The following is a 19,545-nucleotide window of genomic DNA, read 5'->3' as shown; positions in this document are numbered from 1 at the left end:
GATACGTTATGAAATATCGCTCGTAGAGTAGAGGAAATCAAGAAATTGTTGTTCGAAATGAAACGAAACGGACTCGAAGACACGTGAAAGTTCGAGTCGGTTTTAATAAAGAGAGAGAGAGAGAGAGAGAGAGAGAGAGAGAGAGAGAGAGAGAGAGAGAGAGAGAGAGAGAGAGAGAGAGAGAGAGAGAGAGAGAGAGAAAGAGAGATATGGGTCTATACTCGTTTAAAGAGTAGAAAGGATAGTTAAAGAAAAAAGAAGAAATAATAAAAATAGGTTAGATTAATAATCTCTCGAAACGTTCCCTCTTACGCAAGTCGAATAACCGAGTCGTAGTTTAGCGAACGAAGCGATCGAACGTTCTAAACGTTTTAAACGACGTTGGTCGATGATTTCATTCGATGTTACGGTTTCTTGAGAGGCTTTAGCATTTAAGAGAGAGAGAGAGAGAGAGAGAGAGAGAGAGAGAGAGAGAGAGACAGAGAAAGACAGCATGGAAGATAAAGGCAAAGACGGATATTCCACTTCGCGATTCACCTTTTATCGTTTAAGGAGAGGCTCGTCGTACTCGTATTTATTCCCTCCATAATTACTTCTCCTATCACGCTCGTTTAACTCGCGGAGAGTGCTATAGAACGATTCGGGTCAACGATTTGCAGATGAACGCGCTCGGATAAAATCATTGACGACTATCTTTTGCGCTTGTTAAACTCGAATGATTTTTTTCTGCTCGGTCGGTCACAAATTTCCTTTCTTACTGACGTTTAAAAGAGGGAGAAAGAGAGAGAGAGAGAGAGAGAGAGAGAGAGAGAGAGAGAGAGAGAGAGAGAGAGAAGGGAAACAAAATAAAGAAGAAAAAACTTGCAGCGAGATGAGAGTGATCGTTGGTTCAGAGAGGATGCAGAAACTAGTCGGGGACACGGTGGACTGCTTGCGTCCAGCCGCATGGATAACGTTCCTTCGAGTTCTCCGATTACAACGGCGCAATTAGGCGCGAACGATTCTCAGGTGCGGCTCTAAAGAGAGAGAGAGAGAGAGAGAGAGAGAGAGAGAGAGAGAGAGAGAGAGAGAAAGAGAGAGATGAAACCAACACCTTCTTCAAACGTATTCCTCCACTTTTTCTCGACGTTCCAATAAAGTGGTAGACATTTTTCTGTAACGAGAGAGTCGATATTAATAGCTTTTAATATCTCGAGAAAACAATAAAAAAAAGGAGACAAAAAAGGAGACAAAAAAGGAGCACGAAATAAATTATCTCCGGCACGAGAGAGGCGTTATAGGAAACGAAGAAGCATGATTTCTCGCGCGAGGGAGCGTCGACCCGACGATTTCCTTTTTAATCCTCTTGGAGAGCCTCGGGAAAGCGTTTTCCTGATTGTCGATTAATGACGCGCAATTGTGAACGAAGACACGAAAGCAGGATATGATAATAACACATAGGCGCGTCCTAAATGGAAAAACAAAGAGGGTGTAAAAAAAGGAGAAGAGGGAAGATGATGACGTAGGGCGAAAGCTAGCTCGATGGAATAAGTTCTATCGACAACGACGCCGGTCGTGAACGTCGGTCGAGAAAAGGGAAAGGCGGAAAAAGCCGTTAATTTGGCACTCCTCTTGCCTCCTATCGGACGGCAGCCAGAGTTATTAATTAAAATAATCGGAAATCGTTTCCTGCCATTTTTATTACCTCTCTCGCCTTCTTATCGTATTTCTCCATTTAAAGAAAGATTTGGTGAGAGCTGTATGTATCTCTCTGACTCACGCCGGTAGTTGGATAACGATTGCGTCTCGGTTTCTTTACGAAGAAAAACGAAGAAAATTAATCGAATTAATAGGAATACACGTAAGTCTACGAAGAGAAGGAAAGTGGAAATGAAAGTTAACAAAGTTTCTTCCGCGGTGGACGCACCGATTATGGGATAATTAATAGAAACGATCTCACTTATATCAAGCAACAATGTTAAAAGGAGGAAGAGGGGGAAGGTATACGCTTCCACTTCCGGGCCTGGTAATTACGCGCACTTAACCCCGTTAAACGATTAATTAGCTGGCTCTTTATGGGACACACCATATGAAACATATTTCATTTCCTCCGACGATGGCGATTGGCTTAAGCACCACGCTCAGATAACAAAGAAATCCCTCGAAGGAAATGGCGCAAAATTTATGTCTCTCTCTCTCTCTTTTCTTTTTTCTTTCTAGCCGGGAAGATTACGTGAACAACAAGGATATAATAATCGTGGCTCAAGTTCAAGTGAGATTTCTCCGTGAGATGAACATCACGCAGAAAGACCACCACCACTGGTTGTTACGTGATAGTAACGAGAAACTTCGATCTCACTTTGATCGAAAGTAAACGTCATCGATTCATCGATCATAGTTCTTTTCTTTCGTTGAAAACTTTCTGCCGTCCGATTGTTCTCGATCGATTATTTTATCAAAGTTACGAAAGGCACGTTTTGGAAAAACCCTAGCGACTCGTTGTGAAAGATAATTATAATTTTGTTATTTTTCTAAATTACATAGGCTTAAGATAAGAGTAGCTATAAATTAGGCAAGTGAAAGTTTGCTAAGTGCCATTAACCATAACTCTCTCGGAGTAATTCGACTAACGTTGACTGCCTGGGCTCTCCTTTATCGCACTCCCCAATTAACAACAATCGCTGTTAAAACACACATAGTAGTAGATAAATAATAAGGAGATTTCGCTGGACGAGATCTCTCGAAAGTCATAAAGATAATTATTCTCTTCGTTCATCGCGACACGTGTACGGGACGTGTAAAATTTTCCCCAAATTGGATATCTCGTTAAGCTATAAATCAAGTTCGAAGGAAGAACGATTGCTTTTCTTCTCGGTTACAAAAAAAAAAAAAAAAAAAAAAAAAAAAAAAAAAAAAAAAAAAAAAAAGGGAAATCGAATAAAGAACAAAAACAAAAAAGAACGCTTCGTCTTTTCCATAGAATCGAACGATTTATGTATACACACAAAGCAAAGTATTGTCTCGTGGCGAGATACGTCAGATCGATATCTCTCGATGCTTATACACGATCTAGCGTTTCTCTCTTGGCGAACGTAAGTTCGCTAAGGTATCGAGCGTTACGTGCATAATCGTATGACATAGAGCGACCCACTTACATAGATACATACATGCATAGGTATATACGTACATAGATGCATACGCTTGTTTCGCCGATAGACGTGCGCCTTGTAACGATGGAGATATATGAAACACGTGTCTGTGTACCGAGATATCGAGATACAAGATCGCGAGGAGACTCATACAGCCTATCTCTATCCATCCTTCTTCTCTTCTGGTTTCCTTTATGCGTCTGGATCGAGGCAGAGTCTACTGTTATCGACCGTTACCGATTGTACAAAAAAGAAAAAAAAAAAAAGAAAAATAAATAAAGATAAAAAAAAGAAAAAAAAGAAAAGGAAACGTTGTAATCCTTCATTCGCAAAGATTTTCATGGCTTGCAACGAGAGCACTTTGCTCGACCACCCTGATGATGAAGCCTAGCTAACCGAGTCCATTCAATACCGAAGGACTCGACGCGATGGCATTTTATCCGCCGTAAAAGTGGCTCGTTACACGCCCACGAGATAATCGAGTCATCGAACGGTCCACGGAAAAGAAGAAAGAAGAAGCTTCATCCTACGTGTCGGAGCTGTCGCCGAGAGAGCGAGAGAGAGGGAGAGGGAGAGGGAGAGGGAGAGAGAGAGAAGGAGTTCGCAAAGAGCCCGGGGCGTAACTCGCAGTTAGAGCCGAGGACGATAACATCTCCAGACGGTCATTCCTCCTATACTCAGACGGTGGTACTCGAGGAGAGCTCAGGAGCGTGCATCAACAAGGAGCAAGATGAGGATGACGAAGAAGATGCAGAAGCAGAGGAAGAAGAAAACAAGGATGACGAGCGACGACGAGCGACGACGAATATCTTTTTCTTCTTTTTACGCTCTACCCTCGGGTGACCTTGAACAGGGCCGGCCGAGATTTAACATCGCTCGAGTTAGCCAAGGTCACGTTGATCTTCTCGTCGGAAAGAGATAGAAGGAGGAGAATCGGTCCTCCTAGTCGTGCGGTTTGCAACCTCGCGCGGATATAAAGCGTACGAAGAGAGGCACGTCGAGTGTCACTCGACGTCGAGTTGAAGAACTCGAGGTGAGTTTCGTCGAGTCACACTCGACATTGAATTACCGAGCTGACCGGTTTTGCAACGTCACGTTTCGCTTCCACAGCCTAGATTGATCTTATTTCGAGAGTTGAAATAATTCTCTTGGTAACCACGTAGACAGGAAATTATACATAATTCTTCAGAAAGATGAAAGATCGAAAGAATAAGTAAAAAAAAGAAAAAGAAAATGCCTTCCTTCGTCACGATATTCCTAAGATGATCCTCTGGTGTCACGAGAGTCCCACGAGTTGCAACGTGAATCCCGTCCACGTGAAAGTGATCCTCGTAGGTACGCGAACGTTCGAGCTTCGACGAAGAAGAACGTACGGATAATAAAACGGTGATATAGAATTGACGAGACCGATTATAACCTCGTTGTTAACTCCTAACGTCTAATTAACGAATATTCCAATGACCCACTTTCCATTCTGACCAATCTATTCCCTAACGAGCGCACACAATAATGTCTACCGATTGGACAATAAAATCTGAAAGGAGTTTCAAAGACGAATCGATGGAGCGTATTAAAAGCGAGCAGCGAAATGATATATTTCTAATTAATTAACGAATAGAAGAAGAAGAACAACGCATCTAAGATGATCCACTTTTCACGCGCGGTGCACGGCGATTCGATTTGCGATATCTCCTTGAGAAGGAAGTAGGTAAGAAAACGTTCGTCGAAAAATCTTTGTGCTAGAGACGAAAGGAAACGAGACGACCTTGAGGAGGTGTTCTCCCCTCGACTTGGTACCGGTTTGTGGGCGTCTCGTATGAGCTTCCGTGCGAGGTACGACCGTTCGAGTCTTTTATCGATCCTTCGAAGAAAGCCCTTAAAAAGTCGAACGTTTGACGATGCTGCTGACTCAGCGCGAGCTTCTTCCACCAAATATGGATCCTATGCGTTCTCTCGAGAGCGGCTCTCTCCTTTCGAAGAGCAATGCAAAGCAGAGAGAGAGAGAGAGAGAGAGAGAGAGTTTTATTTTCTCGTAAAAAACGCGTTTCTTTAGAAGATCGAGAACACTTTGGGCGTTAAAAAACAATTAAATTGGTCGAGAGAGAGAGAGAGAGAGAGAGGGAGAGAGAATTTGCGTGTTATTTTTGTGCCGAATCACTGGAAGGAAGTGAATCACGGCCGGAGCTCGTTGACTACTCAGGTAGATCTGGAAAGATTCTCTTCTTTCTTTCTTCCCTTTTTTCTTTCTTTCTCCTTTTTCTTTTTTTTTCTTAACAAGAAGCAAGACGAAAAGCAGGCAGCCTCCTTCGAGGCTCCCTCTGAAATGCAAACAATGACGCATCGAGGCCGCGATTTTTCAGATCCCAAGTGAAATTATTCTTTTCTCGTAAGAAGACCGAGTTCAACGTACTCCTCGCGAACTCGTTTGTTGTTACAAGAAACGCTTAAACCGAAATTGCTACCGAGAAAGAGAAAAAGTAGAAAGAAGAAATCGTTGCAAAGTTGCATTGTTTCGTAACGAGAATGTTATATGTACGTATAGAAACGATGTGAGATTAAAAAATGAAAGGTGATTTGATTTTAATTCTTAAGTTGTACACTTGTGGCGATCACGCGCGATTGCTCTCGAGACTCTCGACCTTGATCATTAACAAAATGCACTCTTGTATCTCCATTCGTCATCATCATCATCCACTTGTAGGTCTCTCCCTTTTAACACGAATCTCAGCGAGATTAGTCCGATCGTTTTTTGCTCTAGAAAAAACGCGCGATTAGAAAAGGCAAACTAGTGCCAGTCGTCTTCGTTGGTAGCTAAACTTCGATGAAAAAAAGAAAAAGAGTCCAACTCGAAAGGGCTTTGAACTTTCCCATGGCGATCCAATTACACGCAGAGCGATGTCGAAGAGTTGGCGTTCACGCGATTGGCTTACCGCAGACATCCGTCCGTTTTCGATCCGAAAGAAATCGAAGAGGAATAAACTTAGTCCTCTTATACCAAAACTGATTTTCAATTCGAAATAGTATTTCTCTTCGTCGAGATTTCTTTTCTTTGCGTTCGAACGTAAACGACGAAATCTACAAATCGCATCGCGATGAAAACGAAACCAGTCGACTAAATACTGGTTTGAAAAAGCAGTTTGAAACGACGGGGCAAGATAAAAGACAATCGTAAAGAATCTACTCGGTTAGTAGGAGGAAAGTACGAAAACGAGAGGATATTTCAGGCGTTCAACCAAGTATGCCCATTGTTCCACTCTCTTTGGAACGTCGAAAGGTGTCGCGTTAACCCTTTCCCCTCCTACCCCGGGCTTAACTCCTTAGCTCGTTTCGAACCAGTTTTCCAAGCGTGGAGAGGCCGCCGCAACGACGGTTAAGGAGCACCGGAGAAAGAAAGGATACGAGGAGAGCGGAGCTACTTGTTCTGCTGTAGCGGCCCTTTCGAAAGTGGAGCAAGTTTATCGGATGTCGCTCGTTCCTTGTATTCTCGCGAGTAAGCCAAGTAGCGCGCGCGTTTCGGGATCACCCTCTATTACCCGGCTAACTTATAATAATATACACTTCGTTGCTAGAACATTCCTCCGAGAGTCATCTTTAATATCTCTCGAGGTTGATAACGGGACTGTTGTTTTTTAGAAAAGGCCATCGCTAGAGAAAGCGATTCATCGAGTAATTTTGTAAATAATGCCTCCTCCACGCAATTCGATCGAAACAATTAATTTGTCGCCTCTAAAGTCTCTCACTCTATCGTTGGTGGTCTTTCGCATTAATCACGTGAACTCTTTAAACGTGCACGCGCGTTCGCCTTAGTCATTACACAATAATACCGTTACGAATTTCCTTCGTTCATCTCTGGGAACGCGATTAAAGCGTTCGAGAGAATGCCTATCGTCGAATAAACGAGCGACGATGCGCGTTCGACGATAAGTTTTCTTCTTCTTCTTCTTCTTTTTCTTCTTCTTCTTCTTTTTCTTCTTCTTCTCACGCGAACGATGCAGCACGCAAGTGCCGCTAAATTTCAATTCGTTGATTACTGAAGATTAAAGAGAGTTACTTTCCAAAAGGGGAGAGAGAGAGAAAATTAAAGACGGAACTAAGAAATATCTGGAATTATTATTAATCGTCCTTTTCAGGAGCGTTTCTCTCTCTCTCTCTCTCTCAACATTTTTCTCACTCGCCCACGTTTCTCCGGAACACCGGTTGACCAACGAGTTTTTACGGATAGGCAATAAGTGGATCAGGTGGAACGGAATGCCCTGGAAGGAGCTGTTCTAAACATCCGTGAACTGCCGTCGAGGAGCCTTCCTCCTCTTCTCGAGCAGGTTTCCCTTCTGTACAGCAGGCAGCAGTTGTGGTTTTACGCGTTCCTTAAACGCGTCTTACATCGTATATCGCGCCCGAGATAGCCCAGAAAATCTCAACGAATCTTCTCCTTTCTTATTAAAACGATTATAGGAACGAGAGTGGTAGAGAAGGAAAATGCTCCGTTGCGCGTGATCGTCGTCCACCTCTTACGTCGATGGAAATTTCACTTTTGCGAGTATCAGCGAAAGTGCCGCCGACTGAATCACGGTAAAAGTTACGTTATATATAAACACGTATATACGATATATCGAACTCGATCATATCGTCCCGCGGTACGAACTGGATTTATTCCGGGGAGGGGGAAAAAAAAAAGAAAAAAAAATTAGAAGGAAAAAAGATGTACCTACTATCTATGAAATATTAAAAATAGAGTAATCCTCTTCAAATGAAATTACAAAGATCATTCTTTAGAAAGAGATTCACTCTCGCTATATATATATATCTCTCTCTCTCTCTCTCTCTCTCTCTCGCTCGTTAGCTAGCCTGAATCACGAAGCAGCATGATCCCACGTCCTGGATCGTATCTTCCATACTTTTCTCTCTTTCTCACGCACACCACTTGTTCGCGCAATCGCAATCACTTTTTGCAACGGGATTATGTCACGCGAAAGCGCAACTCGCGCATATTTTGACACCCGGTGTTACGTTGCGCAAAGGAAGCAAACACTAGCATACACGAGTAATCGTGAAAACGAAATGGTCAGAAGAAATCCATACCCTTTCTTTTCTTCTTTTTTTTTTTTCTTTTTCTTCCTATCCGCTCCTACCCAAAGAAATATTCCAGAGCGCTCGATCTTTTCATTCCTCGAAGAACACAACAACAACAACAAAGAGGAATGAAAAAGGAGATGATATTTTTCTTCTTCTTTACTCATCGTCGACCATGACCGATTACTTTCGATACGATATACCGTACATATATTGTCGTAATATCTCTCGGGGAAGTACGCAAGAGCCTGCTAATGGTAAAAAGGAAACGAAATTGCTGAAGGGGAATCTTTCGTAATCTCTCCCGCGTAATGATCGAGAACGACCGTGACTATACGAACCGTGATGGATTAGCAAGGAGATAGAAAGTTTCCCAAAAAACAGATCCTAAAACGCGAAAGGAACAAAAAAAGAAAAGAAGAAAAAAGAAAAAAAAAAAGAAAAAAAAGAAAAGAAGAAATAACGAAAAGAAAAAAGGCAAAGACGAAGGAGAGAAAGAAAAAAAAAGAAACGTAGCTCACACAGGAATATAAGAGGTACGTAAACGCAGCATGCACGTAGATGTAGTATATTTATCTGTTTCGCTCTCGTTTCATAACGTTACACACGTCGCGTCTACGGCTACCAAACGCGATTGTAATTTACCGTAACGTCCATGTAAATCGTCGTACGGTGTGCAACGGGGACAAAAGGAAAGGGAGAGCGTGTACCGTTGTAATCTCTCTCGTAAGTCGACCGGTTACATCGTTTTCTGCCGCGGAATCGTCCGTTAACGTTCTGTTTAAGGACTTTACGTAAGCGACTGAACGTGAGAGGAGAAAAGAAGAAGAAAGATTAATACGGAAAGATGGAAATGCGTGATCATCGAGACCGTCTCTTTCTCTCGAACTGTACGTGGCTGTCAAAGTCACGTGTAGCATGGAACGGACACCAGCAATTTTCGACGTCACGTTTCCCTCACCGTGACAAAAGTATGCCACGACTTACATTAGAACGCAACATTCGACGACGAGGAGGGAGACACTCTCGAGAGCGTTCTCTTTCTTCTATCCTTTGTTCGAGAAAGGACAAACATCGAAGTTTGCAGGAAATTCGAAGCGATGCTTTTAGAAAGGTCTACGTCCTATTCGATTAATAGCCAGCTATTATGGATAGGAAAATACGTTGGTGCTAGTTTCTCGAAAACGCTTGGCATTACTTTACCGTCGCATTTGCGAACGATTACGTCTCCGGTGAGGTGCGTTTGCGAATTCCCGGCATCCTGCTCGAGCGAAGGTGAACAGGTACAGGCGCAAAGCCATCGGAATATTGCCTGTGTATTCCATACACGAGCCTTGTGTGTTAGAGAGTAAATGGTGCTAGCTTGGGTGCGCGTGTGCGCGCGAGTTTGCGTTGTATGGCTTGTTAAACGCGAACGTTCACTTTGTGCTATCCGGCCGTTAGATAAGAAAAAGCATTTAAAACTTACGGTACCGTGCTTACGACTACGCGAGGATAGGAGGAGGAGTCGTAAGAAAAGCGAAGAAGTCTCGATGCTCCGATAAACTTTGTTCGTTCCTACCGAGGATCAAAAGCTGTACGCATAAATTACGCTTTCCTGCGATAAATCCAGCGTGATTTCGAAATCGAATAAGTTACCTCTCCACGAGAGACAAGAAACGAGCGAGTAAAAAAGAGAAGAAGGTGAATTGAAAAATTAGAAAAACTTGATAACGAAAACTATATAATAATAATAGTAATAATAGTAATAATAGTAATAATAATAATAATAGTAATAATAATAATAATAATAATAATAATAATAAAGAGAGAGAGAGAGAGAGATGATAAGGAGGTCCCATAAGGCGAGTGTTATCGGTCGGCGTAATTAATCGAGACGATTCGATATCGAGGAGCCACAAGTCGGCGTTCGGTATCGGAGGCCGTTTAACATCGCGTTTAGGTCAAAACAGGTTCCTACGGAGGAAACGCGTTTTCTCCAAAGGTGCTACAACGACGACGAACGAGAGAGCCCGGATCACGAATATGCGTTACGAAGCTGGATATACTCGGTTGGCCGAATGCCGGCATACGAGATAGGATAAAATAGGAGTCGGCTCGCTACACGGATAAGGAAATTTACGGCGTGTCTACTTTGCTCGACCTCGGAGACTCACCGGCTAAAGGATGTTTGAAGAACGACACGAGGAAGTATTTGAAATACAAACGGACACAAAGGAGGAACAAAGAAACGTTCCTTCTAGCTCTGCTTAAAATCATTCGATTTAAAAACTTTCCAAGCTAGAATTCGAGTCGAAGAATTCAAAGGAGCAAAAAGCCATGTCCAAAGGGGAGGACAAAATTTCCTTTCGTTCTACGATTCCTCGTCGAAAGTCGAGCGTGACTGGCGCAAGGGAGGCAAAATGAATTTTCATGAGGCGACCTGCCTCTTTTACTGGCTTGCTGTTCAGTACTCTCGTACGATAAGTCGAGCATGGAACAGAAAAAAGAGAAGGAGGAGAGGGTTAGCCGGAGAGTACGAGAAAGAGACGAAGGTAGCCAGAAGCCAGTCGTAAAACTCGTTTTATCTCCTTCGAGTGCCTCGCGGTAGCCTAGTTTCGATCGGCGAACATCGAAATTGAAATTACCCCTCCTTCCATTTCTCTCTCTCTCTCTCTCTCTCTCGCACTATGTATCTCTATCTATCTATCTAGGCGGTTAGGCGGCGTTCATTGGACTCTCAAATCGTTTGAAATCGAAAAGATACGTCGAACGAGTGAAATGATCGATATAAATGAACATCTTCTTACGCTTATGTAATTTCGTTGAATTTAATTCGATTTCGAGGTTCACGGTCAAGCAATTTCTCTTTTTCGAAATCTCGAAAGATGGTACGCGTTTACGCGGTTTTATCGCGACCTTATAAAATCTCGGAAAAGCAAAGTCGCGTGGGCAAAGATAATTTATCGCGATTGTTGGTACAAGTCTGTCTCTATCTTTCTCGAAGGCGACTTAGTCCCAGAAAGATGAGATATCTATTTTATTTCTTTATAACGACGCTAAATCTATCTACAAAATGCTAACTAAAATAAAAAAACGAAGAGATGTAGGTACGATCGTTGATTCGAAATTAATGAAAATTTTTGAAAGACGAAGCGAAACGACTACTATGCACCGGAAGTGGATAAACAAGAAGCGAGTTTAATGGTCTTCGAGGTCGCTGACACTTTACGCGTAAAAGGAACAGCCTGAGGGCAAGTTGTACGTTCGAGTCGTAAGTTTAAGTGCGAGACATAAAAAGTAACGGGGCCCCTTCTGAAAAGCAGTCGTCGAAACGACCTGTAGCGAATCGTACGTCCCCCTTACCTCGTTGTCCTTGTAGGGACCAGTTTCGCGTTCGTATCTCGTGGAGTGCTCGCTCGATCGACCATCTCGGATGATGAACTACCTAACAATTTCTGTGATACGATAGTAAAAGCTAGAAGAAAAAAGAAAAAGAAAAGAAAGCACGAAGGGCGGCAAACTTCAAATGGCTCGAGGCTTAAACTCGCGAGAAGCCTCCATTATTTCGCGAATACATGTCATGTGTGCGCGTGTGTGTATATGCATACATATATATATGCATGTATATGTGTATATGCCGGGAACGAACTCGTGTCAAGGTCAACTCCAGGCAAGTAGGACTTTCTTCCTCCGTCGTCAGTCGTCCCGTTCTTTTTTTTCTTTTCGAAAGTCCAAAGATGCGACGTGTAGGAGTCGTTAGTAAAAAGAAAATCGGTTATCGTCGTCGTCGTCGTCGTCGTCGTCGACGTCTCATGTTTATTCGCAAAGCACGAACGGAAGTACTCGTTTCTCATCGGCCGCGACCTCGTTGCGTCGCCTTCCTCGACGAACCCGTACACACATACGAGTCGCCTTTAGCCCACTTCTTCGGACAGACGACGAACCCACGTGAAAAATTCCAGGTCGATGAGCTTGCTCGTGTTCGAAATCGTTTTGAAACAATCGCGAATGGAATTTATCGGTATTGGCGACGAACAAAGAGCGTCGACGAACAAAATTGAGAAAGTATCCCTTCTTTTCTCGGAATAAGATCGTTATATCGCGAATACCTAACGGGTGTTTACGTCGCTTCCGGCAACTCCCCTATCTTTCTTTTTTCCTTTTGGCAACGTCAAGCGAAATATAGTCAAACGATTCGGCCTATATCATTTCTGAATTCCTTATGCAAAGACTATAGAGGAAAGACTATACGATGATATCGGCAGCGATGTATCAAACAGGAGCGACGGCCAAAGAGACGTACCGTCGCGCTTGCCAATTTCCCCCTCGAGGAATATGAGATGCACGTGGCGGTTACGATCTCGAGAAAACAACGTCGTCGTTATTGCACGTCGAGACTGCGTATATACGCGTAGAGACATAAAAGATATCTAGCGAAATTACACCGTAACTTTAGTCGCGAATTGCGCAAGTATATCGTTCGATCGTGAAGAGTGTCACGTACTTAGGACGACGCGCGTCAAACGTTCTATCTTTTGTGATAAATACGACGAACGAACGATCATTGCCAAATTCACGGAATTTCACGGAATTGGCGATGACATATAATTGCATCGTAACGTGTTCCAAGGTATCGATGTTTCCCACGTTTATCCCGCCGTCGGTTAAGAAAGCACGCTTAGGAAAATTTCTCTCGGTCGAATCATTCTCGACTCGAAGAGACTCACCATCTTCAGAGTTTCCTCGGGTCTCAAGAGATAAAACATGGACTGCAAGTGTTGCTGAATATCGCATCCTGCCGCGGATACTCTCCTCGAGGGTCGGGCCCTTTCGTTCGGTGGTAAAACGAGGGCCGCTCCTTTCCCTGCGAAGTAACATTCGCTCAGGCTGTAACAAAAAAATGACAAATTTCTCGTCAACAAAATGGAGAGAGACGCGAACGAATAGAGATTTCGACTTCTCCTTATATATATATATATATATATATATATATATACATAGACGCGCGCGCGCGCATGTGTGTGCATATATACGTGTACGCGCACATACACGTGTGTTTGCAGAAAAGCAACCTCCGCAGACTTTCACCGTGATTTACGACATACTTTTGACTGATTGCACGCGAAGAAAACGAGACGGCGAGTCTGTGCTAAAGTCCTAAGAAAATCGGGAACCAGTGTAGTAATCGTATCGTCGCGAGTGTTCTTATATAACGCAGAAGGATTGCCAATCGTCATAACGCTCGTTATCGAAAATATTGGTTGTTTCTCGTGCTCGTCGCATCGTCAGGAAATTAAACGACGTCTAAATCATAATCAATGAAATAATTATAAATTATGACTCTTTCTATTTATCGGTACGATAATAAATCGATCGATCGTTGCGATCGTAAAATTCAGAGAGATAAGACTATCATCGCACGAAATCGCGAGGATAAATCTCGGAAGCATTGCATGATTCACCTTTCAATCCACCCCTCTCTCTCTCTCTCTCACTCTGTCTGTCTTTATCTCACACGATAAGCGTAAAGATGCGTCTCTTCGCTTACGTTCCTCGGCAGAATGGCCGATAAAGATCAACAAGGTGCGAACGAACAAGGTGCGAATCCTCGTTTGTTTCGTCGATAAAAATCCACTAATTGATCGCTAATCAATCGTAATTTACGCTAGTCGAAGCGATCGATCGAAAGCACTTTGTATTATCGATTCGACTCGATAGGTAAATCCTGCAAAGCGATCTGGATCTTATCCCCATCTCTAATTGGACATAAAAAATGTTCACATGACCTACGAGGGTCTTGACCTTCGAGACTATAAGAGGCAGTCGGAGCTCGCGAGATAATTAAGGAACGCGAGTTGGCACGAGAAAAGGTGCACGTATCCACGGAAGAGACCTTAGAAACGTTTCTAACGAGTCGCTTTGGATTCAGCGTATGCACTCCTACGTACGCGGCAACATCCGTCAAGAGAATACGTAAAGAAAATGTTCTTTTCTCTTCTCTTTCTTTTCAAGTAGATGTCCTTGTAAGGACTCGCCATTGAGGAGACGAGCGCGCACTTAAGAAACGTTGAAAAGGATTGAACGGGCAAAGAGAGGAGTAGCAGTTCCGTCCAACGCACAAAGGGATTCCTACCTGTCCACGTAGCCGTTCAGGCAAATAGCTGGGACCCCTGCTTTCGATGCTGCAGGGGTATCTTCCGCAGGTTTCTCCGTAATGGCGAGCTCGAAAAAGATTGCCCTATATATTGGCCAAAATCTCTCCTCTCTCTCTTTCCTTTCGGAAATATCTCGACGGGCTATATAGAGAACTCCGTCGGGAAGGAAATAAAAGGGGCAAAAGATGAACGAAGAAAAATATGTTTACGATTATGCGTATCGAGAATTAAGGACGAAAGAACGATCAAAGATATTCGTTATCGTTACCGTTACCGTTATCGTTATCGTTATCTTCGTAAGGAGAAGGATAACGCGTCGCGAGAGATGATATAAATTATGATTCGGGGTGACGTGAAAAATATGATCTCCTATTGTGATCTCCTTCGTGGGTGTGTGCGCGTCGTTATTACACTTAAAGGGAATCGAATCCAAGTCGGGATAGAGAGGAGAGAACGATTTAGAGGCGATATCGCGTCTCGTACGCGTGCGATTAGATCGAGAACCGTCGGGATACTAAAATCATCCTGGGATTTAAGCTAGAAACGAAACGACGATGCGTGGGCGCATTCAAGCGAACACGTTCGCTGGCATCGCTCGGCCGTATTATTAGCGCGCGGTGGGACCGACGGTTCTTCTTGTTATTACATGCGTTTACAACATTTACAAAGGAAAAGTGACGGGAAAAGAAACAAATTTTGGTTAAAAAGAAAGTGTTGCCTCTACCGGTGGAATAGAACCCGACAATGTCGAGATCGTTCTCTAATTTTCTCTACGTGTAGATTCAACAACGAGATAAATGGCGCTCGCTCTCTCTCTCTCTATCTTCAAAGATAATACACGTCAACGATGCGAGCCACGAAACGCGAAAACCGTCGTATAAATCCCGTTTAAATTTAGTTTAACACGCATCAGAACTCCCTCGAAATCGCGTATAGACAGAGAATGAGAGAAGGAGTTTAGACGAGAGAAGAAACTCTCTCTCTCTCTCTCTCTCTCTCTCTCTCTCTCTCTCTCTCTCTCTCTCTCTCTCTCTCTCTAACGTGTCCACGGATAACGAGTGCACGAGAGTGCACTTATCCGAGAAGAGACATTATCGTTGAATGCGTAAAACTTTGATATTGCATCTCTGTCTGTCTCTTTGTGTCTCTCTCGACTTCTAAACGACTCTCTAAGAAAAGAAACGTGTCGTTCAACGAGGCGACACGTGTCTCCCCTCTTCCTTCCCCCTCTCTCGTAGCTCTTCAAGTCCTCGTAAAAACGATGACATAACGAGCATAGACAGAACGATGATTCTATTCCGTTAGCTCTTTTCTCTTCGAGAAGACGCTGCGCTTTACAAGTACACGTACGAGAGAGAAAAAGAAAGATGGACTTTCAATTAAGATCGCACGTACGACAATAAGCATAACTCGCTTTACACCGGTGCACAACGTGTAATGCTTGCCTCGCATGTTTCCGCAGGTTAAAATCAGGCGTACTGCTGCGCGAGACCTGTAAAAGAAAGAGAGAGAGAGAAAGATAAATAGTTTGCTCGCGAATGATGCTCGTAAAGAAACGTTTTCTTGTTCCTAACTGGGACAAATGTGTTACTTTTATAGCAAGAGAGAGAGAGAGACGAGAAGAAAGAGAGAGATAGAGGAGAAGTCGAGGCTGCCGATCTCACTATCGGAAATCGTCTGATTGTGAGTTATATCTCTTGTAAATTGTTGCGCAGTCGAACGATAAATCTTGCCTTCTTAAATCGATTTCAAACATTTCAAGTGTTACACGCCAACCTCTACGAAATATTCAAACGAATTAAATCTTCATTATCTCAATGAAATAAGACAAAGGAACAGATTTTTTTTTCATGGATCCGATCAAATCCATCCGGTTTTCTTTTTCCCCCTCTTTTATTCATGCTTTATTATTCATGAGTTTGAATTTTAAAGAGAGTCGACCATGGCGAACGATCCCAATCCGTTGAGACAAGGCAAAGAAGAAGGATAAGAGAAAGAGGATGAAGGAGGCGGGGGGGAAGAAAAGGTAAAAAAAAATGTTTATCGCGGTCAGCGCTCGCAAATTGGACTGGCGCCGAATATGCCGGATCGTTGTTGGGATAAAGGAAGACGAGAAAGAAAGGAAAAAAGAAAAAAAAAAGAAAAAAGAAAGAGAAGATAGGACTGACCCGGCCTCCTCGCAAAGTGCCCATCTCCGTTAAGAGTCCATAAAATCCGAACGAACGTGACCGGCCAATCAAAATCTCCTTCTACCCTCGAACTCGACGAATATGCAATGATTCTCTCGGGAATGACGTCATTCGACATAATATGCGATAGATCTTATCGCATAAGTAAGCACACATATACGCGATATTCCGACTTTCGAAGATTCATTCGATCAAAAAAAAAAAAAAAAAAGAAAAAAAAGGAAAAAAAAAAATAAAAAAGAGAAGAAGAAAAAGAAAAAAAAGTCCATAGAGACGCGTTAAAGATAGCTTTTGTCGGAACATGCCAAGTATCTATCAAATTATACTAACGTTATACTACGAAGCAAAGAAAAATAAGCAAGAATAAATGCGAATAAACTCCTGACGTTTGGATAGGAAAAAAAGTAACTTTACGGTAGATTTAACGCACGTGCTAGTCTAGTGATCGCGTGAACGCGTATAACTAATAAACGCATGCGTTTTTCGCATGTCACCACTTTATCGCACCCCTCGCGTAAAATATCCGCCATCTCGTTTTCTCTTACTCTTTCCTCGTAACAGTAATTACCATCGATGGGAGTGATTAACCCGTGACATGCGCGATAATAAAACTTCATGACTTTCACAACACGGAACTTTCGACCAAGAACATAGCTATCGTTTCGTCATCTCAATGTTTCTCGCCTTTTATTCTTTTTTGTCTTTCTTTTTCTTTTCCAAGTTAGAAAAAAGAAAAAAAGGAAAAAAAAGGAAAAAACAAATATACGCGTTAAATGACACAACGATATATAGGGAAGAAACTTTCGTCTTGGAAATTTTACGAGGGAGACGTAGAGCATAATCTTAAAGTGTGTCACGTACCGGTACCACCCAGCAGAGACGCTTTTGTCATGGCGATTCCCATCTCTTCTCGTGCGTGCAACCGTAACAATCATCTCTCTTTATCCCTCTATATCATATAACGTACAGGACACAGCGCGCATAACCCAAATCCATCAGGAAATTGAGAAGGAAAGAAATTTCTAACTTTGATCGTTTTCGATCGATCGTAACGTTGAATCGGAATGCAGAAAGAAGAAAGGATAAAAGGCCATATTATTTATCGAGCTGGGGGTTATTGTCCGCTGCTGAATCTGAGAAGAGAGAGAGAGAGAGAGAGAGAAAGAGAATGAATTCGCGCACGGACAACGGTCATTAACTCGGTATCGGTTCTAGAAGGAAGATAAGAAAACCGGTGGGTTCCGTGAGTTCAAACGCGTGTACGTATATCCGCGTTCCAGAAACATTAATGTCCAAGTCTCTTTCGGCGCGCGCGCGGCTCTGTGTATTGCGCTTCTATCTTCGTTTATAGAAGAACCACGAAGAAGAAGAAGAAGAAGAAGAAGAAGAAGAAGGGAAAATGGCGATGCTTAAAGCGAGCATCGCTCGCTAACGCGATAAGTGCGGGAGATGAGATATCTCTTGTCTAATTTATCGATATTCTTCTCCTCGACAGTTCGAAACTTTGTTTACGTTACGCTCGTCTGAACCTACTGAACGATGTGTAATTAATAAATGAGTCGATGATGATGATGATGATGATGATGATGATGGAATTGATCTACATAAGTTTTTTTAATACGTTAATTAAAATTCTTTTTTTCGCATAAAACTAGTAAAGATACCATCCTCGACAGGTATTATTTATACTTTCTATTGCACAGAGATTTGCATATTGTTCTCTTGTTATTCGTCTGGTAGACGGTATAATTCGATTCTAAGAAATTCTTCGAAATCAACGAAAGTGTTCGATCTTGTGCCAGTAAAAAGAGAAACGGTGAGAGGAATAGAAGTCGGGATAGCCGGAAATGCCTTTCTGCTTCTTCGTGCTAACTTTTCGTTACGGTCGATCTTGCGAGAACACGAAACTAAGAAGATCGACTCTCTCGACTAGAATACTAAGAGGAGGAGGGCTCGTATTCTCTTTCCGCAACAAACTTTCTTCGTAAGGATTATATTTATGGTTCCGACATTTTCTCTTTCTTTTCATCTCCGTGCCTTTTCACAGCGACATCGTAGATTCTCACGTTACTCGAGAGAGATCTTTCGCGAAAATGAGACGATGGTCCTAACTTGCTTAATAACGAGCCATCGTCATCGTCGCCACACGAAGGAAAACGAAGAGAATGTCTCTCTCTCTCTCTCTCTCTCCCCTTCGGACACGATACGACGAACGTAATAATAAGACGACGAGAAAATAAAAAGAGTCCACGCTACGGTGCGGTGGCGGATCTTTTCTTTTCGTGGCGAGAAGAAAATCGCGTCCGCGTCGAACCGTGAACGTACGTTCTCGAAGATCCTTTCTCATTTCGCACGGTATATATACTCGGGCCGTTAACGACGGTGGTTCGCTAGCTGAAAGCAAGTACGTCTAAAAATAATCCAAGCGGCCAGTCACACATCGATGGAAAACCGTCGTTTTCCTTTTCGAAGGTGTTCATCTCGTCTCGTTTGTTCCACGTAGTTATCTATACCTACGCGTATATCTATAACGCGTTTCGAACCAGAGAACACGTAAACCATGTACATAGATATCCGTTGAAACGTAGAATATATCCGCAGGGCTCTCTCTCTCTCTCTCTCTCTCTCTCTCTCTCTCTCTCGAATTAACCTTGATGATTCACGCGTGACTTACGGAACACGCGCTTAGAGACACAGGAGACGACAGCGGCCGCGTGCGAGAAAGCCGTTTTTCCTTCACGAAATACGAGAAGCTAAGTACGACGTTGGTAATAAATATCGAGGAAACGCCTAAGTGAATTCGAGCTCGCGTTTCTATGTATGTACCTATCTATCCGTGCGGTCTCGTCGTGTTCCAGAGTCTCGTATTTGAAATACTTTTTTAATGGCGATTGAAAATATTTGCAAAGTTTTTTCTCGAGTTCCATCGAGAAAGACGGGGACAGGTGTCTTTCAAGCCGTGTAGAACAAAGAATGCGTATGTTCCTTGAGAAAAAGTCGTTGAATAAAAGTGCCATCGGT

The 19,545-nt window shown here is 42.9% G+C and overlaps 1 protein-coding gene across 3 annotated transcripts in view; it reads right to left on the bottom strand.

The window, feature by feature from the left end:
* Positions 1 to 19,545, bottom strand: part of LOC124429482 (protein phosphatase Slingshot homolog 2) — a 68,159-nt gene that overhangs the window by 21,983 nt on the left and 26,631 nt on the right. For all 3 annotated transcript variants that reach the window (XM_046974817.1, XM_046974816.1, XM_046974818.1), the window contains one exon: positions 12,908 to 13,067. In XM_046974817.1, coding sequence (XP_046830773.1) covers positions 12,908 to 13,067 — 160 coding nt within the window. The remainder of the gene's footprint in view (positions 1 to 12,907; positions 13,068 to 19,545) is intronic.

The sequence above is a fragment of the Vespa crabro genome, chromosome 15 (genome assembly GCF_910589235.1).
Source record: "Vespa crabro chromosome 15, iyVesCrab1.2, whole genome shotgun sequence".
In the NCBI taxonomy this organism is placed as follows: domain Eukaryota; kingdom Metazoa; phylum Arthropoda; class Insecta; order Hymenoptera; family Vespidae; genus Vespa; species Vespa crabro.
Note: the sequence above shows the minus strand (reverse complement) of the source record. Positions and strands in the feature narration are given on the sequence as shown.